This window comes from Gadus chalcogrammus, chromosome 3, assembly GCF_026213295.1.
Source record: "Gadus chalcogrammus isolate NIFS_2021 chromosome 3, NIFS_Gcha_1.0, whole genome shotgun sequence".
Lineage (NCBI taxonomy): Eukaryota > Metazoa > Chordata > Actinopteri > Gadiformes > Gadidae > Gadus > Gadus chalcogrammus.
Genome location: NC_079414.1, coordinates 13,104,983 through 13,127,482, shown reverse-complemented (window position 1 = coordinate 13,127,482; position 22,500 = coordinate 13,104,983). Strand labels below are relative to the sequence as shown.

Below are 22,500 nucleotides of genomic sequence, written 5' to 3'. Positions count from 1 at the left end.
CCCTAACCCTTACTCTACCCTCAATAACCGGTATAAACACACAAGGACATTCTGACTTTCAACAATAATGAGGAAAATATTGCTAAATTGAACAAATTGGCGTCTTAATCTGGTCAACATTCCAGCATTTTGGGTCCAATCACGTTTCACTGCACAGCAATTGTGGGTGGTTCAAAATATTGAATGTAACATATAATATGTTATGCATATTTTACCAGGCATCAAATGTAGTGTTTCAGGTAAATAGCAAAGGTAAGTCTCAGTTATGGTAATTATGACTTGTTTCTATTAAGACCCATTTATCTAGAACAAAGCCAAGATAAAGGGTTAGATATTTCTGTAGTGGTTCTGTTGTTCTCTGAAACAGCTACTTATGCAACATTTAATCCATTTACCCGGGGGATAGGATTGACCATGAGTATAGGATCCTCTTTGTGGCTTGTGATATCTAACCTTATGACTCTCCCAAGCTTTATTTGTCACTGTCAACAATGACTTTATTGGTTTTACTTCAATCTTCCCTTTTTAAATAGTTAGTCATCGGTGGGTTAGACTAAATATCAAAATAAGGGCTAAACTAACTAATCCAAAGAAAAGATTTGAACCAAAACAAAATCTTTTATTTTTGGTGAACATTGTCAGTGTATCCCAGGTGCTGCTTCCTGTGCCTGTTTTTCATTTGGAAGATTCTAGGACATCCACATGAGCCAGAACCTCCAGGCTCTTATATACGAGCAGATTGTTTATTATACAGTTTATATATTCGGTTTACTCCATTTTAGAGGAACGCCAGATTAAATAAACCGTCTTTGTCGGGCCTTGTAATTTTAAACACAGCCTTAAATCTGTGTTAGGTCAGAGCATTCATGGGCAAAAATAGAGCTTGGCCCACAACACACATACACACGCAAACACACATACACACACACACGCACACACACACACGAACATACACACACACACACACACACACGAACACACACACACACACACACACACACACACACACACACACACACACACACACACACACACACACACACACACACACACACACACACACACACACACACACACACACACACACACACACACACACACACACAGCTCTCTGCTCAACATCTAACGGACATTGCAATTACAGTTCCTGAATTGCACAGGCTATAAAAAGTAGTTCTGAAGAATGTAACTCAAGAATACACAAAATCAATAATTGGGGGATTTTTCTTTGTTATGCCATACCGGGGTAAATTTATCCCCATATTTATATGGTCAATTAGGCTTTCGGGTTCCACTATAATCCTACTTTTTCGATAAGATATAAACACTACTATTAGATTGAAGACTGAAACATATGACCAACATTCTGATTCCAAAGGAAAAACACAAAAAACTAAACGCCCCTTGTTTGAATGTTCAAATTTCATAACATTATATTTTTCATTCTACCACAGAATAGTTGTAAACTTCATTCTGATTGTTCAATGAGGCTCCATGGGTGTCCATTATTTTTCATAGCGGCACGCCTCTGCCTTTCAACAGTTCTGAAACAATGCGCCACAATTCTTAAAACCACTACCCCTTACTTAGGTCTACATTATTGTCCGCTAACAGGACCCCCATGGGTTGTTTAATTCCTCACTTAGAATATATGATACCTATTAAATAGCACTGATTGAAAATGTTGCATTGTTGATGATCATAAAAATAGATGTTTGCAATGTAAGACAATTAACCCAGTGTACGTTTAGACTAATTTATAAATGCATTAACCCTGTTAATCTGACCAAAAATAGCCAGACCAAAGTGTCTCGTCCCTCGTGTGGATGGATGAATCAGCAGAGATTAGCGGACAGAGTATAAAGAGCAGCAGGTGGACAGAGCAAGCATAAAGAAGTCAGAGAAACCTACCTGGAGACATTAAGACAAGGAGATCCTCCTCCAAACCCAGGTAAGAGGAAACAGCTTTCTCTCTGAACTACAGCGTCTATTTGTCGTGTCTGGACTCTTTAACTAAACTCCACAACAATGGAATTAATGGCGTGTGAACGCGTGCCTAAAACTTTAGGATACTTTAATTGGAAGCCTCGTAATTCTTGAATAACCCGAGGGAATACTAATAGACGACTATACAAAGTAGACATCTTGTTCTCTTGATAACAAATGTTGCTGTTATTAATTTTAACAAGGGTCTAATGAGGAAACATACGAAGTAGACATGTTTATACTGAATATCTATGGCCGGTCTATGGTGGTGTACAGTTTGAGAATGCTCTTTGAAAGAGTTTTTATTGTCTGCTTTTTTTTTGGATTGCGTGCAGTGACTGAGCTCTTGACATTTGAATTGAAGTCCTCTGGTTTGATGAAACCAGTATTGGAGAAATACATCACAAATACCACGCATGGCTAGCTGGTCTCGCTATTCAAAGTTAAATCATTAGTCAAGAAAGACTCCACTTTAGCTGATTTTTAGCTGATTCCCCCTTTTACCGGAGGGACCCGAGAAACAGTCGATGAGGGGATCATTCTGTGAACAGCTGGAGTAATGGCACAGAGAGATTGAGAGCTGGCCAAGTCTCATTTTAAAGACAGTGTGAACTGAACTTCCTCACAGGCTTTGTTGTCCATGTATGGTTAGGGTTAAAAAAATGCACATGTAGTTATTGCTGCTGGTCAATTGCTGATGTTATGCCCTCACGTTTTCTTCCAGAATCTAAAACAAAATGGACATTGCTGTTCCAGCCGCCGCCGACAAGAAGGCCGCCCCCAGGTTCAAGCAGAGGGCTGCTCGTACCTTCAAGAGCAAGGCCCCAAAGCCTGGCCAGAAGGGGTGAGCTGGGCTACAGGCACATTTGGAAACAAATTAGAATTAACATGTTGACAGTCTAACAGAGCAGCATTTAAGTACCTTGTCCATTCAATGAACCTGCTAAAGGTTGCATCAGCGATGTTGGGTGACTTCACTTCTGATGAATGAAGCAAAAAACCCAACAACAACCACCCCTTGTCTGTGATTGGTTGGAATACTATTTATTTTGGTTTTGCGTGGTTGGTAGTACCATTTGTTTTTGTCTACTACCTCAGAGCATAGGCTATCTGCAAAGATGCGGGCAGCTAGCTGATCGTGAGGAAAGATCAGATGAATATGATCATTTATGTTTTGGCCTAGAATCGCTGATACAACCTTTAAGAACCAAAAGTGAATCCTGCATCAGGCAAGAGATCCCATTACATCGCTCTTGTCTTCTTGTCCAATCAGATTCGGGGACGACATCCCCGGCATGGAGGGTCTCGGCACTGACATCACGGTGGTGTGCCCATGGGAAGCCTACGGGGACTTGGAGCTCGGGGACCTGGCGAAATATGGAATCGTCTAGAATCTCCCTCCTGTTCCCGTTACCGCCTGTTCATTTGATTCTAGAATTGTTGCTCCATCCGGAATGTTACCCTCTAGCCTGATCCACCGAGGTTCCGAGAGGACTTTTACTGACTGCTGCTGAGGTTGGCCCTACTGCACAAGGCTTTGTCGGAAGATGTGAAACATCGGTGACATGTGTCTAATGTATCTGTTCATGGGCCTTGTGAGTGTTTGGGGGCCAGGGAAGGGGCAGCAGGGCAATTGTTCTAAATTGGTCTGGTTTAAATACTTCCCCCCGATATTATTCACCACTCTTCTTAGCCGTCGAGATACATTTGTCTTTCCTGCCTTTTGTGTCCTCCCAACTCTGTCTTTGGAGTCAACGTTGTACGATAGAGAAAGAAGTGGTTATTTTTTATACACGCTGTAGACCGTTCAGTCTAATATCAAATGCTGAATAAACAACCAAATTTCTCACTTGTTAAAAAAAGTTGTTGATTTATTTTCCTTTCAAATTCATATCATAGGGCGGCTAACCCTTACACCAGGCAAACTGGAACGACGCCCAGAAGACCCCAGGGGAATAGTGGCCTTTTGATATAATGCACTAATAGTAGGACTTGTCTGATACAAAGTTGGTGTACATAATTGTACAGATTTAACGATAACCTACACGTAAACCTGGGGAGGACAGCTTGCTAGAGGTTGTTGGAACACTTCAGTAGTTTACAATCTTTCTCGTCAAATAATCAGACATTTTAGTGTGTCCCACTAACAATACATTCTCCAGAAATTAACCTGTTTTTGGTATGTTTCAAAACTTTATTGTCCATATGCAAGCATACAGAAATTTGTCGTCAAAAAACGATAAGACTGGATGTTAAAAAGTACATTGTGGCAGGTCAATACGGTGTCCTAGTGTCCTGTGATTTTGTTGATAATGATCAGTATGGTCTTGCTGTCCTCCAATATCCTCAGCTCCTCAGCAGGAAGAGTCTATGGTGGGCTTTTGTTTTAACTGGGTGCCTGTCCAGTCCTGAGAATGAGAAGGTCTAGTAGTCTATTTGGAGTATCTTGCGAGGCAGCTGGATTCGCTGGATTCGCAAAAACCAAATCACGCGAGAATTCATCTTGACAGGCTTCCAAGTTATGCGCTCGTGGCCGGACCACAATGGTTTGGACCAATCAGCATCTTAAGAGATAACTTTGTTATTAAGGTGATCCGTGATCGACGATGATAGACAGATGTTTCATCCAATCACCTGCCAAGTATTTTCTGAAAGTGACAGCCCTTTGCCAAACAGTTTCCAAGGAAGTTTTCCCAGATGGTTCTGTGGAACAGTCCAACTGGCTCGGCCTGTTACTGTGTGGATGCCCGGTCTGTTAAGAGAAACAACCTGCTCCACCTTCTGGCTGTTTACATGCAGTGGTTTGGAGAGTGGATGGGACTTGACTTTTTACCTCCCATGCACATCTCCTTGGTTTCATTGACTGATCAAACAATTCAGAAAGTGGGCTGACACAAAATTGGCGCTCAGAGAAGGTGTGTCAGAAAACTGTGTGACCAGGAGGATTTTATTAGCATATTTAATGAGTGTAAGTGGTTGCATGTGATTCCCTTGCTATAATCATAACAAAAAAGACAGAAACCAGCCTGCAATAAAATCCAAGGAAAGTTCAACAACAACAGACACATCAACATATCTCCATGGAGACAGTGCTGTTATAAACCCTGTCGATAAGAAGGCCCCTCCAAGGTTCAAGCAGAGGGCCGCTCATACCTTCATGTGTGGGCCTTCAAGCCTGGCCAGAAGGGGTGGGCTGTGTTTAGGCACACTGAGAAACTCATTAACATTGACATGTAAACAGTCTTACATGGGAGCCTTTGATTAGCTTTTAAATTGAATTAATCTGTTACCAGAACACACTTAATTTTGTATCATCATAATGGCAGCTTCTCTCTGGTTAGACTCATTCAGAGAGCTCTGCCACTCCCGGTGAACGTAAAGGCCTGTACATGCTTGGTCACTGCAGCATGTAAGCAGCACCACCCAGGGGTCTTCCACATCAAAGTGACCTAGCAACATGTGTAGATCTAGATCACAAGCTCCAACCTAGATGTTGCGCAACACGGATTGGTGACTTTACGGGCAGGTCTGCTTCCGCAGCATCTCAGTTGGGATAATGTTACAGCTAACCTAGCTTAGCTTAGATTCGAATAAACATTGAACCCTTTTACTTACTTAACTTTAAAAAAAAATGTTTGTAAATCATTAGTAAATACAAATAGGAGATGGTTTTGCCAGAAAGAGGGTGACATGATTTTTCGATCTATCCAAAGAGGTCTTGTACATTTCGGCGGACAAATCCCCCTCTGGTGTACGCTTTGTGTAATGACACGTTGTGTCGGCTGCGCTATCCGTATAAAGGCCTGTACATTAGTTATACAACATACAACAACATTAGTTATACAAGAAAGGATTGTTCTGTCTATTTGTATGGCTTTCACAAGCTTTACGTGTGACTGTCAATAAATACTTTATTGGGTTTACCTCCTTTAAATACTATGCTGTTTTACTGTTGTCCTGAAGTGTTCAACTAGCAATCAATTCAAGAAATATAAACTTGTGGGTTTCAGTTTGCTTTGAAACTTTATTGTCCATATGCAAGCATTCAGAAATGCATATGCTTAAGAATAGGATTAGTTCAAAAACAACACATTGCCAACATGGACAACAAATTACAGCGTTAAACACAGCAAAGACTGGATGTTTAAGGGCATAGAGCCCGGGCCATACAGTGTCTTACTGGCCTTTGTGTTTTAGTTGAGTATTGTCATTATGGTCCTGATGTCTGAATAGTCTGTGCTGGGCTTACTTATAAACTAGGTCTTCCTGTCCTGAGAATGAGAGGGTCTGGTCAATTTGGGATCCCAGGTACTTAAAATAAGTGACCTGCTCCTCCTCTGGTTTGGAGAGTGGAGGGGACATGTCTATTTACCTCCCAGGCACTTCTCCTTGGTGTTAGCCACATTCAGTTTAACTTGACTCTGATCACACACACACACACACACACAGACACACACACACACACACACACACACACACACACACACACACACACACACACACACACACACACACACACACACACACACACACACACACACACACACAGACACACACACACACACACACACACACACACACACACACACACACACACACACACACACACACACACACACACACACACACACACACACACAAACACACACAATCTCACACACAGGTGCCCATTTGGTGAGAGAAAACGCATTGAAAGTGGCCTCCACCAGACGGCCCCTATCTAGAGAGTACATTGTGTCAGGCTTTCCAGATTGTCCCTTCATGCCCTCGACGGATCTAACCCTTCCAATAAACCATTACAGTTATTAAAGAACACATTTTCACAGTTTAAATGTTTGTTTTTTGCATCCACTGTTTGTTTAGGGGATTAAATGTATACTGTCCCTTTTAAGACACTTAACTGAGTAAGAGTTTAGTGTCAACTGCTTCTCATCAGTTCCAATTAGGTGGCCTACTCTGTTAATCGGTCCAAAAGTGGACAGTAGTCTCTCACTTCTCCCTCCCTGAAGGAGTATAAAGGCAGCAGCCAGGTGGGCATAGGGCTGACAGACAGAGAAACTTACTTGGAGACATAAAGACAAGGGGATCCTACTCCAAACAAAGGTAAGAGCACGTCTATCTGAACGACTGAGACTTGAGTTCTTCATCAGAATTTGTATTTTTATGAAAGGTAGCTTTGGTGCATAGTATAACAAATGTCAGGTATAGTAATCAATTGAATGAATAATGAATAATGCTGGGAATGGAAGAGGACTGCACACTCAGCAGAACAACAAGGACAAGGTGTACATCCTCCAAGCCTGATATGGAAGATATGTATCGGCCACACTTAGTCTCAACTAAGAGTTGGATTCTATTTGTATTGACTGATGTTTTCAATGTGGAGTGACTTAGCTCCAATTGAGACCACTTCTCAGACTTGGGACTATAGGACACATCGATCAGCTGTAGTATATTTTTATAATAATTTCAGTAGTTCATTTTTTTTCAATTCTACATGACAGATATCATTCAAAGCACTAGGTGTAAACCATAACATCCATGCAGGCTTTGTCGTTCCTCCTCCATGTTGAAGGACGCCTCTGTGACAGTTTGCTGTTGAGGGCGTACTGTAGATGCGTTGTGTGTTGCTGACTGCTGAAGTGACGTCTTCATGTTTTCTTCCAGAATCTAAAACAAAATGGACATTGCTGTTCCAGCCGCCGCCGACAAGAAGGCCGCCCCCAGGTTCAAGCAGAGGGCTGCTCGTACCTTCAAGAGCAAGGCCCCAAAGCCTGGCCAGAAGGGGTGAGCTGGGTTGAAGGAAAACTATGAGTTTTCCAAGCTATTTTTCCGATCATTTTGGGTCTAATGCGGATATCAACTTTTGAAATTGGTCCACTATTAAGCGGGAATGCTGCTGCCGAAATCCGCCTAGATGGTCTTACATAATGAAGCAGTAACGCACCAGCATGTAAACAGTCTTTCAGAGCTGCATTTAATCAGCTTACTAATGTTATTAATCTGTTACTAGAACGCAAAGTACTTTTATTCTCCGTTTTAACTTGCTCAGTTCAATTCCCACTGTCGGGTTCTCTTGACATCATTCTTGTCCTCGTCTAATCAGATTCGGCGACGACATCCCCGGCATGGAGGGTCTCGGCACTGACATCACGGTGGTGTGCCCATGGGAAGCCTACGGGGACCTGGAGCTCGGGGACCTGGCCAAATACGGAATCGTCTAGAATCTTCTAGAAACGACTTCCTGACCCTCCCCCCCATCATCTCGACATCTTCATTGTTTGTCTCCCTATGATGATGTGAAGGACGCTAGTGGGGTCACACAGCAGGCCCTAGTCTGGAGCCACCCTATGTCTGTGTATATCTTGTCTGGTGCAGACTCAGTATCTACACATTGATACTTGGATGTCTAGTTCAACAAAATTCCTCACAAAGGCAAATACTATTTACTTAGCAAGAAATGTGACAACTTTTAGGATAATCATCATCTAATATGGTCTGTTTTGTTTGTCGATTCATTGGCTGCAGGAAATATCTTATTTAACCTGTTTCTCATTTATATTTGCCAATGTGAGAGATGTATTTGTCTATCCTTGTAGGCCTACTTATCCATTTATTTATCAAAATAAATGGATAAACCTACAGGATATGCAAATATTTGTGCATTCGACACACTGTTACATCTACAATCAAATGCTGAATAAATGAAAAGTTCTTGACGTGTGAAACATCCTGGATTTGTTCACTTCAGAACTACAAATAGGGGGATTCATGAACTTAAACACAACAGAAATGATGACCAGATGTTCCTCAATGTCGTCACATTGACATTTTGTACTAAAAGGAGACTGGACAAGTCTCAAGGCACATGTAACTGACTAGTCTGGGGGGAAGCCATCTGGAGGTTGTTCAATTCAGACTGTAGAAAGGTTGGCTTCTGAAGTGTATGTCCCAGACTAGGATTCAAGAGTTGTTGGGAAGGTGTTCGAACAGATATCAATGGTATTATGAACTGTTACAGTAGTGGGGACAGCAACACAATCAAGATTGGTTAAAGGGCTGATCTTACGCCTTTCTGACTTTTCCCTTTGCTTTAGGCCCCGTCCACGGAACTGTTTATTTTTTGTGTGAAGTCTTGTGCGTTTTGGCCGACCGCCCACACGGATCCGGCGTTTTCGGTGCCCGAAAACACAGCGTTTTCATGTTGAGTTGCGTTGAATTTTAATCTTTTTGATTTGTATTATTCATGTAGCTTTAAATACAGCCCATTGGTAAATGTAATACTAACTGTAGGCCTACATTAAAAAGTATTTCTGCTCAATCTAAAAGGTTTAACAACTGCTATCTCCTCCTCGACTGAATGTTTGCATACAGCGTGCATGCTGGATGCCCGCAGGATTGATGCGGTCCACCTTTTTTTGTGTAGAAGCAGCGGCTTGAATATGTTCTGCAGCGTTTCTACAGCTCGATGCGTTTTCGCAATGAGTCTGTCTTTACAGAGATATTCCTGAAACGCTTCAAAGGATAATAGAGGGAAAAAGATTGGTTTCACCCTTGTTGACGGGGCCTTAGACTGTTATATGACGTATGTTTACATCTTTTATGTCTGCTAAGCTAAAAAGATCTAAGTCCGAGCCAGTGGGAGTTTTCCCGCCCACCGAGAACGCCCCTCAATAAGTGTGTGAACCTCTCATTTAGCTCAAACTTAATTTCCATAATAGTGTGACGTCACACGTCAGTGGGCGCTGCTGAAGTGCAGAAGTCACGCCTCCCGGGTACCCAGAATGTTTACACTTCTCGGGGGTGTGAATTTGCCGACACACACGCAAAGCGTTCGACCAATCGCAGCATACTGGGCTAATCGGGAGGGGGGCCTTAATGGGACGAAACAAATAGGACGGTTTTTGAAAAATGCTGAAATTTGTTTTGCAGAATTGAACAGTGGGAGAATAATAAGGGCTACTTATTACATACAGGCTTGTAACATTAAAGTAGTACCCCCGTATGCAATTATTAACCCTAAAAAAGCATGATACGGGATCTTTAAGAATCCTGTTTCTCGCTTCCAAACCCCCTCCCCTTCCCTGAACCAGAGCCTGTATCCTATACTTGATCCTTCTAATGTTAACCGTCGTGATCACACAGACACACACACGCACACATTCATACACACACTACCACCACCAGGGGCCAGTCACACCTCAGCATCACACACACACCACATCCAACCTGACTCACTGCCTTGAAGAGGGTTCGTCCTGAAGATCTCCATCTTCTCCATGCTCAGGAGGGATTCCACAGTGGATGGAGGACGTGACAGGAGAACACACCCATTTGGCCCATCAAATGCTTTAGGATTTCCTAAGCTGAGATCCACTGAGGCAGAGGGCAGTTTGATCATGAGCTTGATTTAAATTTGCTGTAGGAACGATTCCAGACTTTGTAAAGAGAGAGGGCAGAAGAGAGCAAGATTTTGAAGAACGGTTATACCAAAACGCCCTGTCTGCGGCCTCCCTCTTTGTCTTTCTCCACCATTGAGAAGAATTGCATATACGGCGGCGGAATCATGCACTTGCCATGGAGCTATGTGGCCGCATGGGATGGACAGTCAAAATGGTTTCCCCCAAGCCAATCAAGGAAGAGATGCCGTGATTGGTCGGAAATGAGCTTGGCTCATTGGCTGTCTAAAATCAAACTTATTTTATAAAGAGGCAGCATTGCAGTTAACCAGAAAACATATTCTCCCAAAGCATTACACTCACTGAAATTATGTAATTTCTAACAAATGACACTCAAATGATAGCTCTTGAATCCATCCTACAGCATCTTTAAAGTGCCAGTATCCTGTTCCACAGTACTGCATGTTGAACGCTTGGTGAGAGTTGTAGAGGTATGTCTAGGATTAGGGTTAAAGAAACCTGGTAGAGAACTGCATGGCTGGGCGCTGGGGGGTTGAGGCAACTCTTGCTCACGGAATGATCTCTTATTGTCCTTCAAATTCAAATCCCCCAGGAACGCTGAGGTCAATACTCCAGCTTCATCGAACCAACGCAGTGCAGAGTCAGCTCCAGTAGGAGAACAGTGGGGGTGGGAAGGGGATGATAGATGATTCTATGCTTGGCCATGTCACTGTTACCATGGCAAACCCCACCGTGATGTCAGTGCCAGGACCCTACACGTCGGGGATGTTGTCCCTGAATCTGATTGGAAAAAGACAAGAATGATGTCATCATGAGTAAATGAGATGGTCTTTGGATAACATTGACATCTCATATATTAGAGAAAAGGCGTTGGAGGTGGGATGGAGGGAGACAGACGTACAGATAGAGCCGGCTGGCCCATACTGGCCAGGCTCCTACTCTTGAAGGTGCGAGTAGCTCTCTGTTTGCACTTGGGAGGGGCTTTGTATCGGCAGGGTTTACAGCGGCGGACATTTTGTTTTTACTGTTATCAATACAATATACACAGTATTAGCTTGAATGTTCTCAATAGATTATTAAACATATTCTTCAAAGCGTCAATTGCCTTCACTGATTTCCAAATTGCCTATGACGCCTTTAACATTTTTAAATGGTTTGGACATACCTGTCTTTGCAGTTTTGACGTGTGTCTCTGATCTTTTGTACGAGAAGAGAGAGCCCTCCATGTTTCTTCTTCGGCTCCTCTGGTTAATCCTACTTATCTCTCTTACTCTTCACTCGCAGCAAGCATGCTGAGCTCTCGTCCAAACAGATTATCAGGATAAAAAGTTATAATTGCATTCTCTATTTCAAGGAGAACCTATGTGACACATGTGTGTGTGTGTTTGTGTGTATTCATTTATGTGTGTGTGTGTGTGTGTGTGTGTGTGTGTGTGTGTGTGTGTGTGTGTGTGTGTGTGTGTGTGTGTGTGTGTGTGTGTGTGTGTGTGTGTGTGTGTGTGTATGTGTGTATGTTTGTGTGTGTCTGTGTATGTATGTCTGTTTGTGTGTGTGTGTGTGTGTGTGTGTGTGTGTGTGTGTGTGTGTGTGTGTGTGTGTGTGTGTGTGTGTGAGTGTGTGTGTGTGTGTGTGTGTGTGTGTGTGTACGTGTGTGTTTATGTGTGTGACCACATATGATCGTGGTAGTTTTACTGCATTCCATTATAACATAGATTATAACACATATAACAAAAATAGCAGATTAACATGGATGAATCCCATTCTTCACCACCACCACCACTGCACAGCTTCAGTCAGAGATGGCCATTTGCACAAATAGCGATTTCTATGCTAAGATACGAGCAGAAGTCTCCATGCATGTTGATACCAAAAAGGACATACTAACTGCTCCCAAAACAATATGGGGTATACTCCCTCCCTCTATAGCTGTATTCTCATTATATCCTATTATGATCAAGTCTGGTTTTCCTTCATTATTCACCACTGATGTTTTTAATTTGGGTCCAAAAAGGGATAATGATTCTCAGCTCCCTGTGTGGTTTATTACGGCTGCCCCTCCAGTCATGGTCTTAAGACAGAGTGGCGGTCTGCTCTTTCCCTGCATGTAAGCAGTGTGTATGAAGTTAATCTGATGCTGTAGGGGTGTGTGTGTGCGGGGGTTGGGGGTTGGGGGGTGGGCGGGGCAAGGTGAGCGGAGGACATGTGAAGGGGAGATCGGGGGAGTTTAACATGGTGAACATGCACGCTATATAAGGAAACAGAAGCCCGGGAGACCCAAACAGGAAGTTGATCTGGGAGCTACCACAAGTCTACTGGAGACCTTCCACGAGAACAGGTAGGACACACACCTTCACTTTGACTATCTTGAGCTTTACTGGGTGGATATTGCATGTGACAGAGGGGCAAAGAATCTTACTGGGTACCAGTATGGTATTGGTGGAAAAACGCTCATAGAAATGATCATAGAAATAGGTCTCATTCAATTATTTGTGATTATTCATATTTTCTGGGTTCAGTTTTCTGGATTATAGGCTTCAGTGTTCTGAATCAAATCAGGACCACAAGCAGCGAAAGACGATTTGGCCTTTTTTAAATGTCCAAGAAGATGCCTCCTCTGAAATCTGCAGCTCTGTCCTTGAAATGTATTTTAAACCCTGGCCCTACTGCAACTATCACTTATGTTGAAACGTATTCTTACCATGAGGAGCTTAACAAAATGAAAGCCAACCACCCACGGCCGACAGACATCTCTACTGAAGAAAGAATGGTGGAAATCATTATTGGAAATCATAACTATGTAAAATCCATTTTTCAGTAATGATTCATAATTGGATGATTAAACAAACAATATCTATTTACATTCTGCAATGCGTTCAGAAGTGAAACATTATGAGGGGCTACAGCACAGATGTGTGTGTGTGTGTGTGTGTGTTTGTGTGTTTACGTGTGTGTGCATGGGCATGTGTGCGTGGGGTCAAGGGAAGTCAGAAGGTTAATTGGATTGCAAGCGGATTAACATCAAATGTGTGGCTTGAGAGAGGAATCTCCTTACACCAGGGGTTTAGGACTTACACAAGCCACGCTTTATTCGGATCAACTCCATAACTGGCTGACTCCTTTGGCGCCGAGTGGTCACCTCGTGGGATGACCCTGTATGCAGGCTGTAACCTGGCCAAGACTTATCTTCTTTAAAGCCACAAATAGAATAGGATTATTAGGCTAATTTTACACCAGGCTGGACCAAATGTGTTTGTGTTTGTGTTTATGTATAGCGGTCCAGCTATATGACCGTTCTGTTAAGTAATTTCTCCTAATCTGAAAGGATTTGGGCAGCAGTTGAGGGAGGGTCGGTGGGGGTGGGGAAGGTGTTATAGGGCTGGTTCTACGTACACCAGAGTTAAGTTTACAGAAAAGGAGGGATCCAAAGCAGCATGTGAAGTCAGCTGACATGTCGACGAAACGCCTGGATTAGATTTTTAATTGTCACTAACCATTTCAGTATAAAATGGCAGACCCGGCTGAGAAGAAGGCCCCTCCCAAGTTCAAGCAGAGGTCCGCTCGTACCTTCAAGAGCCGCGCCCCCAAGCCTGGGCAGAAGGGGTGAGCTGGCTTTACTGTCGCTCTGTCTACCGCAGTCTGTCTCCTTTCTATCTCCCTCTCTATCTCCTCTTCTCTCGTGTATACGGGATAATAATCTTATCCATTGACCATCTAGTCGACTCATGTTGACATCACTCTTGTCCTCGTCCATTCAGATTTGGGGACGACATCCCCGGCATGGAGGGTCTCGGCACTGACATCACGGTGGTGTGCCCATGGGAAGCCTACGGGGACTTGGAGCTCGGGGACCTAGCCAAATATGGAATCGTCTAGTACGGCAGTGGGTATGGATGGCAAGGGAGGGGCCCTGGTCATCCAGACCCACTGCCGTTTTCCTCTGCTCGTCTTACAATTAAAAACTCCCTCGTCTGTTGACCTAGAGTCGGTTTACACACACATATGCCCGTCTACAGATTCATAAGAACTGTAGATCTCTGATACAGTTTGCACAAAATCCCTTTTTTGTGCCGTTTTACCTTTCGTCTTGTCAACCGTTTTGATGCATATTAAAAGTGACAGGGATGTCATAATTACATTGCGGCTCAAGGTCTATCCTGAATGTGGGGACTGTCACGCTCTCACACTTGGATAAGCACTGGTGTTGTTTTTCCATTGTATTCAAGAAGGTTTGACAGCCGTGGTTAAAGCTCAGCCAGCGCCTTCTCTCCTCTCCTGCCTTTACTCTGACATTACTGTTCAACCCCGGCCGGCGAGATCATTCACGTGTGAAAGTTTTAAGATGGTGTTTTTATGCATGCTTGTACATTTTGTAGATTCTGGCAAAGAGTAAAGATTTAGTAAATAAATGTCAATATTTTCCCAAGAAACTCTTGTTGAAAATTGTCCTTATCATATCATAGGTGGACCAATGTTGTGATACTGGATTGATTTATTATTTCTGAGAAAAATGACCAACAAAATAGCGTATGCTAGAAGGCAGCTTACATCTGCACCTTATAAAAAAAACACAATATTGAAATAACGGGATCTTTGTGAAAAAAAGCAAAGCAACAAATATAAAATATATAATAATGTACACGCTTTCTAAATATATGGATTACAGAAATAAAAACAAGTGTGAAGCTGCATCACAACAAAACATTTTTATATAAAACATTTTATATGGACATTCAATAACAAAACAATGGCAGTCAGGGAAAATAAGAGGGAAACCATCAAAACCATAGCATGGATAGATGACCACACAGCTAATACGATACAATGAGAATAAAACCATGACTGGAGACTGAATATACCCCATGCTCTTTTGGAGCAGCCATTTAGTCTGTCAGTGGCTCTTTTTTTTTGTTGCAAAACAGCACTGTGCTCTTCGTAGCTGTGTGCTAGTCTCCTAGCAATCAGCGTCAAAATGGCTAGCTCCATATCGGTAAGTGGTCAAAAAGAATGCAACTGTGCACTGCTCAGAGTCTGAAAATACACAAGGTCATGCAAAACAATTTTCAAACTCGACACGTATCGCTCATGCTGGTTGTCCATGCCTCCAATGGTTAGAAAAGTCCATCTTTGTATATAATTTTTTTGTTGTAGCACTTCTCAAGTTTTGAACAAGAAGGTGAAGGGACAATTAGCATCTTTGGCTAGGTTTCCTTCAAAAGAACCAAAAAACGAAATATTTTTTTCCGAGCACATTCTATAGCAGGGGTCCCCAACCTTTTTGAACCTGAGAGCTACTTCATGGGCACTGAGTCATACGAAGGGCCCCCAGTTCTATACACTCTTCTGAAATAACAAATTTGCTCAGTTTGCCTTTAGTTATATATTACTATTACTATTAATGATTAATGATACTCATCTATGTGAAGACATGTTAATTAATTAAGTCATGTTAATGATTTCTCACAATAATTATCAACAATGACTTAAAAAAGGTGGGAAAGAGTTGTTCAAGAATGAGTAGTGCTATTTTAGGACAGGCCTGCGTACGCCTCATGTGGTCCTTGCGGGCGCCATGGTGCCCGCGGGCACTGTGTTGGTGACCCCTGTTCTATAGTAATATGTAAATATTAAAAAGTCAAGCGAAAAAAGCAACATAACGTATTGAACAAAAGCCAGCTGCAAACCAACTACAGCGAAGACTTTTCCGAGCCGTCTTAGCTTGGTGGGGATTGAAATGGAAGAAATGGACAAACTATTTCAGAATTAGCTGCAGCATTTCAAACACGGGTTTGTGGTTCATAAGCCACGACCCACAGTTTATTTTTCTCCCCCATGTTGAAATATTATCTTTAAATTCTAACACTTTGCGATATTTAAGCCAAACGTTCCTATAGCTGGCTAAATATTATTTTTTTCCGCACTGAAATGTAAGGAGCCATGTTAAAGCACTAATATAAAAACAAAAATAAATCATATAAACTAAAATCGGAATACAATTTGCGTAACCCTTGAGAAGTGCCACAGGCCTCTGTTCATTCATCTCCAAAGGGCTCGGTCACCTGTAAACTACAGACACAAGTTTTTATTTTTATTTGTAGCTATATCTGCATATTCTGAAATACAAATTAACCTCATATAATACCAGAGCAAGTCATTAAATAACATGTAATCCAGAAACAGGCGAGGCCTGTTCTGACTATATGACAAAAAATAATAAAAGATCCAAAACAAACAAAAATCTGTGAACTCTGCATTGCAACATGCGTTCCTGGTCTCCATCGCCTCTCTGTCCCTTCAGGTTAAGGACAAACGTTTGAGAGTAAAGTTTAACTCACACAAGTATAGGAGCATCCTTTAAATAAAAAGTAGAATAATAGTAACAAGACAGCAATTCGATTACCAAGGATCAGGATCATAATATAAGAATAAAGAATATATTAATAATACACAAGCAGAAACAAACTGTGCTTCCTAAAAATCTTTGGAACCAAATAAAACCAAAAAGGCAAAACAACCACATTTGGGAATAGGATTTAGAATAGAGAATTATGTAGAATATTTACTTTCGATCCGCTTGTTGACTCTTTCGTGTGTAACAACTACTGTCAGTTTTTCAACTGTTTCTCCTCAGGAAGACTCATTTTTGCGTGTTTTCATGCTCTACTAAAAACAGGGAGCATTTTGGAGATTTCAAATAATACTTTTCCATTTTCTTCGATGAAGGAATCAATAAAAAAAAGGGTGTATACCCCTTGCCTTCCGATGGAGATTATAGGGAAGATAATTTAATGATTTGGAACATGAATAAACCAAATCCTCCAAGAATTTAGGCGAGTAAATTGACTGCAGTGTTTTAAAGTTTGTAGTGTTGTCATGGCAGCCTGGTCACTGGATCTGAGGCATGGGAGACACCAGTGAGACAACCAACTCTACCTCCTGCTATGTGCTCTCATTTGGATCTAGGTTTTCATTGTATTTTTATCGCATATTGAGTGCAACGAGACTCATTCCAGCCAGGTGAATCAACGCTATGTCATAAAGAGTCCAAGCCGAAACGACATCGGTCATGATACAAAAAAAAACCTTTTTAATAATCATTAAATCATTATAAAGAACGATAATAATCATAATTTGGTAATAATATTTTTTTTCTCATGTCTAAACTAATTTAATTGCATATTGTAACAATTTAAAGTTTAAAGGTTCACATGTCCAAACACTAAGAAAACGAGGTAAGGTACATCTGAAATAAGCCCCGCCTCTCCTAGCCTCGCTGAAGTGATGTCTAGCTTATAACGCATCACAGCAGCCGCCATTCCCAATCCTCCTTTTCAGCACGCACAGCAAACGAACGAAACTCCACTCCGCTCAATCAGACCAGTCCCCCATCCTGTTTTTTTCGGCTTTTAAATGGTTTATGCGTTTTTTTTGTTTTCTGTTCAACAAAGTACAAACCGTCACCTAATTCCTAATCTGAATCGCCCCTCCCCAATGTTCCTGGTCGTTGTGTGAGGGTGTGTGATGCCGCACGGTTTACTTGGCTTGTTGGTTCACTTGGGTGACAGCTGTTCGAATGTCAGTTATCCATGCATGAGTTAGAGCTTCTGGAAGATCGTCTGGGTCTGCTCCCATGTCTTGTGCTGCTCAGTGTCGGGGTTGGCGGGGGGGGGGGGGGGCGTAATGGAGGGATTCTATAATACAGCCGTGCAATAAAGTAGGCGGCCATCTTGGTTCTTTTTTTTTCTTTTTAGGTCAAGGCCATCCATTAGTCTTAGCATTCCTTATTTTTTGTAGTGTAATAAAAAAAGAGAAAAAAAGGGTGGGATTTTGCTGGAGTGGGATCAGAACTATCTCTGTATACAGGGTGCAGTCCTCCTCTGAACCAACAGAGGGAGCTCTTTCATAGAGCCCGGATGGAAGAAGAGGGGAGGGGGGGAAGCTCCAAGGAAATGTAGGGTCCTTAGTAGGGAGCAAATCTACTGTAGCCTCCCCGGTAGAGAGTTGCCTGGGAAGGATCACACAACATCTTTGGATTAAAAATAAATACCAGACCATTACAAAATACTGGCAGAAAAATGAACACACACACACACACACACACGATAATAATGTCTATAGTGAGTGAGTGAGTGAGTGCGTGCGCGAGTGCGTGAGCGAGTGAGAGGGTAAGTGAGTGAGCGAGAGTGTGTGTGTGTGTGCATGTGTGTGTGCAAGCGTGCGTCTTCCTACCATGGCTCCGACACCGTAGGCTGCGGGAGCGAGAGCAGCGTGGTATGGGTCTGCAGTGTAGACCCGTCCGTAGCTGGGAGACAGAGAGGTTATCATCAGGTCATGACAATCGAGATGTTCCACCGTCTATAAAAGTCTTTCACGATCCGACCATCAGGCTGGTTTACCCAGCATCCCCTTGCTGAATGGATTCATATTGTGGTGTGAATTCATGAACCTACATCAGGGAATCTGTGTGCTAGGAAGTAGTTTGACACTAGAGAGCAGACGACTCCAGCGAGAGAGACGCCAAGTCCGCCAGAATAGCCTTCCTGCTGGGAGCTTTTACTCTTTTTTAATAAAACCGTGCACGTCGTCGCTTGTATCATCTTCAAAACAATGATTCTGAAACGCAGGAGTGGTAAGGTATAAACGGTGGTCCTTCCTCTATCGTGTGATTTCCATCCCTGAAATGATAGCCCATGTTCTGAGTGAGCGATTCCTGCCAACTGCTTTCTCCTCGTTGATTGGTCCTTTGGGGGAACTGTGCAGCAAGCAGTAATTCTGCTTCCATTTGTGCTCTGTCCCTGACATCTGTGCAAAGTACCGTCGCTAGAGTCTGGCAAATTTTATAGTCCAGGAAGTGCTTGGCTGAGGAGAACCATTAGCTACGTCCCTACAGGCTGAACTCAAATCAGCCAAATGTTCCCCCTAGCTTATTCACTGCGGGGCTACGGGAAAACTTAGCAGGTTTCAGATTCAAACTTTCCATCGTCTGAAATGTTACCCAATTATTCCCTTTCGCACAAGTGGAAAGGAAAAGTCGTATTTGTGCAATAGGTCCCCTTAGTCAGGCTGGCTTCATGAGGAATGTCCTTATTTTGTCAACACAAAATAACTCGGCTATCTTTTCCTGTTGGTTGAGAGGGGTCAAAGCTAGGCTAATGCTAACCATGTTGTGGGGCTGACTCACCTGTCGCTGTAGGCTGCTGCCGCTGCAGCCGCCGCCGCCGCTGAGGGGGCTGCTACGGCTGTCGGCTGGGCATAGCGGTACGCTGCGTAGCCCCCCTGGGGGGCCGGCGGAGAGACCGATGGAGACAGGGACAGAGAGAGACGTGCATAGAGGAAGAGAGTAAAGAATAGAGACAGATGGAGACAGGGACAGAGAGAGACGTGCATAGAGGAAGAGAGTAAAGAATAGAGACCGATGGAGACAGGGACAGAGAGAGACGTGCATAGAGGAAGAGAGTAAAGAATAGAGACAGAGGGAGACGGGGACGGAGAGAGACGTGCATAGAGGAAGAAAGTAAAAAAATAGAGACAGATGCAGAGAGGAGATTGGAGAGAGGAGACAGAGAGAGAGAGATATGAAGAAAAAAAGGGATGCAGAGAAGGAGAGAAAGAGAGAGAGACAAACAGAGAGAGACGGGCAGAGAGGCCGAGAGACAGAGAAAAAAGAGCAAAAGAGATGCAGAGATGCAGATATACAGAGGGAGAGATATATGCAGAGACACGGAGAGAAAGACAGAGAGAGCGACAGAGTAAGACAGACAGATGGGTAGAAAGATAATAAACGAGAAAGTAGAGACGTAAAGAAACGACGAGAAGAGAAGAGATGAAGAGCGACCAGAAGTATAGAGTGATATAATTGAAAGGAGAGATGAAGAACAAAAAAAAGGAACAAAAAGAACAAAAGTCTCGTTAGTTTTCCTTCGTCCCGTGCGCTGCGGTGCATCACATGCGCTAATGTGCCAGCAGACGGTCAGTGAGCGGATCTTAGGGTTACATCGGGAGGGGGGGGGGGAGAAGAAGAAGAAGAAGAAGAGAGCCAACAGATTAACAAGCAGACAAGTCAGGAGACACCGGCTACTGTGGTGCAGCAGAGGCATTCACGCGACACGTAGCTCAGGCTCTGTGTTCGTCTCTCCCTCCACCTCCAACACTTTAATGGCGTTGCACGCATCCGAAGATGGACAACGGTGGGTTTAATTTGTTGTGGTTGTGGTCGTCGGTGTTGGGCACGGAGGAAGAGATCAATCATAACCTCATACTGAAGCCCCGCCCCCTGTTCCCCTCACGAAGGACCCCGTTTCGCGGAGGGGAAGGGGAGGGTAGGCCATCGGTCACACTGTAGTGCCGGATGGACAGCTGATGGAGAGAGACACACTGTAGACGGGAGGTAGGGGGGGGGGGGGGGGGGAGTCTCACCCTTCGGGATCACACCCCCCAAAATAAAGAGAAGGAAAGGAAAACACACAAAAACAGACACGCACACGCGCACCTTAACACGCTAGCTCACGTAAGCTCACGTAGCCAGCGGCCGTTAAACTAAACACGCATCATGCACCCCAGAACTGTGGAGGTCAGAGTGTACACGAGGCCAAACGCAGCTCTGGAGAGAACACACACGCACACACACACACACACACACACATGTCACTGCAGGCTAACCCTAGAGAGGACATTCAGGCCACGCCCTCCCCCCCCCGCATTCAGCATCACCACTACGCACTGGCTACTGGGAGGGGGGGGGGGGGGGGGGGGGGTAACTAAATAAAGAAAGATGAGTGCAGAGTAGAAGGGATTCAGGAGGAAATAAATAATTGAGTTTAAGGTTCTAGGGGGATCGAAGGAGGCAAGATAAAAGATAAAAGATGTAGACGGATAAATAAATAAAAAGTGGGAGGGTGTGGGGTTTTGAGGGGGGGGGGGGGGTAAGCCTTGTAAGTATGTCTGCATGCCGACATTGATTCAGTTAGCATGCCACAGGTGAAACGGTTTCCGGGAGCTTGCTGGAAGGGGTCTGAATTAACAAGGTGTAAGTGGATATCAGGGCGCCTGGCCCTCCATTACGCTCCCTGGGACGTCTGTCAGCCCGCTCGCCTGCTGCTGTCTGCTGCCATTACCTCTGCTGTACTTTATCGATTTAATTTCCCGTCTCAAGGTATTAAAAGGAGCACCGTGTGAGAGTTTAAAGTTGCGCACCATTATCCGTTCTTGAGGCACTAAGAAGGAGCCGCAGTACGGCTTGTAACTTAGCTGTTACAGCTAGCCCCGAGAGCTAAACAACTCAAAAGGTGAGGCTAACTGTTGTATTGCCAACAGCAACGGTTGGAAATAAGCACTTGAAAGGCCACGATTAATGATAAAAAGTGTCTTGGTGCTTGGTCGTTATCTAATTTATTTATTGCCGAAAGGAATGTTAAAATAAAAAAAATGTTAAACTTGATGTTAATGGTATAGTAGAATACAAAATTATACAGCATATAGAACATTTCACCATCCCTGCAGATTATCTTTACATTGGAACATTTGAAATAAACAGTGCCCCTTTTAAAATTTGTTCTGGTTTCTTGAAAATCTCCTCTGACTTCGTAAAAGTAAAATACTGGAATTGTTTCAAGATAAAATATCTTTCCAAAGTGATTAAAAATATATAAATTTAAAGCTCACTTATTTTTTTTTGTCTAAAATATTTGGAATTTATAAACCTCACTAATACACCACACTAATTTAAATTTGATAATACATTTATCTCAATCTCTCCTGCTGGTTTAAAAAAAACGAATCCCACATATTGTTCTCCCCCTTCCGTGACTCCGCCCACATCCGACTCCAGTGAGTTAGTAGAAGAAGACAGAGAGGGCATTTCAATCTCAGATGGTCAATAATGCCTAGCAGCACACAAGTCATTGAAGATGACAAAAAGAGAGAGAAGGATGCATACTGGCTCTCACACAGAGTCCACCCTACCTGGGACAATCTGCTACTAATATCCTGAAACACTAGTCTACAGAGAAAACAGAAACATCCGTTGTCAAGCCGCTCGCGCGCACATCACGCGTTCACACAGGCGCACGTCAAAATCACCGACACAACGCACACAAAC

At 43.2% G+C, this 22,500-nt stretch overlaps 3 protein-coding genes and 1 long non-coding RNA gene across 4 annotated transcripts; 3 read left to right on the top strand and 1 right to left on the bottom strand.

Moving 5' to 3' along the window:
* Nucleotides 1-2,723: 2,723 nt before the first annotated feature.
* Nucleotides 2,724-3,434, top strand: LOC130379348 (retinal cone rhodopsin-sensitive cGMP 3',5'-cyclic phosphodiesterase subunit gamma-like). The gene is made up of 2 exons (XM_056586122.1): nucleotides 2,724-2,830; nucleotides 3,260-3,434. The coding sequence occupies exons 1-2, from the start codon at nucleotides 2,724-2,726 to the stop codon at nucleotides 3,375-3,377; spliced, it is 225 nt and encodes a 74-aa protein (XP_056442097.1). The 3' UTR covers nucleotides 3,378-3,434.
* Nucleotides 3,435-7,666: 4,232 nt separating this feature from the next.
* Nucleotides 7,667-8,210, top strand: LOC130379350 (retinal cone rhodopsin-sensitive cGMP 3',5'-cyclic phosphodiesterase subunit gamma-like). Its single transcript, XM_056586124.1, has 2 exons — nucleotides 7,667-7,773; nucleotides 8,093-8,210. Exons 1-2 carry the CDS (start codon nucleotides 7,667-7,669, stop codon nucleotides 8,208-8,210), a joined length of 225 nt encoding a protein of 74 aa, XP_056442099.1.
* A 4,463-nt stretch (nucleotides 8,211-12,673) lies between these two features.
* Nucleotides 12,674-14,822, top strand: LOC130379349 (retinal cone rhodopsin-sensitive cGMP 3',5'-cyclic phosphodiesterase subunit gamma-like). The gene is made up of 3 exons (XM_056586123.1): nucleotides 12,674-12,741; nucleotides 13,906-14,006; nucleotides 14,162-14,822. Exons 2-3 carry the CDS (start codon nucleotides 13,912-13,914, stop codon nucleotides 14,277-14,279), a joined length of 213 nt encoding a protein of 70 aa, XP_056442098.1. The 5' UTR covers nucleotides 12,674-12,741; nucleotides 13,906-13,911; the 3' UTR covers nucleotides 14,280-14,822.
* LOC130379352 (uncharacterized) lies at nucleotides 14,350-22,494 on the bottom strand. Its single transcript, XR_008895108.1, has 4 exons — nucleotides 22,365-22,494; nucleotides 19,585-19,679; nucleotides 18,633-18,705; nucleotides 14,350-18,408 (listed from the first exon to the last, which is right to left on the bottom strand). It is a non-coding gene; the product is annotated as an uncharacterized LOC130379352 (long non-coding RNA).
* Nucleotides 22,495-22,500: the final 6 nt, after the last annotated feature.

What these genes read in the sequence shown, in the direction of transcription:
- LOC130379350 (XM_056586124.1), top strand. Translation starts at nt 7,667, where the DNA reads ATGGACATTGCTGTTCCAGCCGCCGCCGACAAGAAGGCCGCCCCCAGG. An exon ending in CCAAAGCCTGGCCAGAAGGG is followed by an intron (nt 7,774 to 8,092) that starts GTGAGCTGGGTT and finishes TCGTCTAATCAG; the next exon opens with ATTCGGCGACGACATCCCCG.
- LOC130379348 (XM_056586122.1), top strand. Translation starts at nt 2,724, where the DNA reads ATGGACATTGCTGTTCCAGCCGCCGCCGACAAGAAGGCCGCCCCCAGG. An exon ending in CCAAAGCCTGGCCAGAAGGG is followed by an intron (nt 2,831 to 3,259) that starts GTGAGCTGGGCT and finishes TTGTCCAATCAG; the next exon opens with ATTCGGGGACGACATCCCCG.
- LOC130379349 (XM_056586123.1), top strand. Translation starts at nt 13,912, where the DNA reads ATGGCAGACCCGGCTGAGAAGAAGGCCCCTCCCAAGTTCAAGCAGAGG. An exon ending in CCCAAGCCTGGGCAGAAGGG is followed by an intron (nt 14,007 to 14,161) that starts GTGAGCTGGCTT and finishes TCGTCCATTCAG; the next exon opens with ATTTGGGGACGACATCCCCG.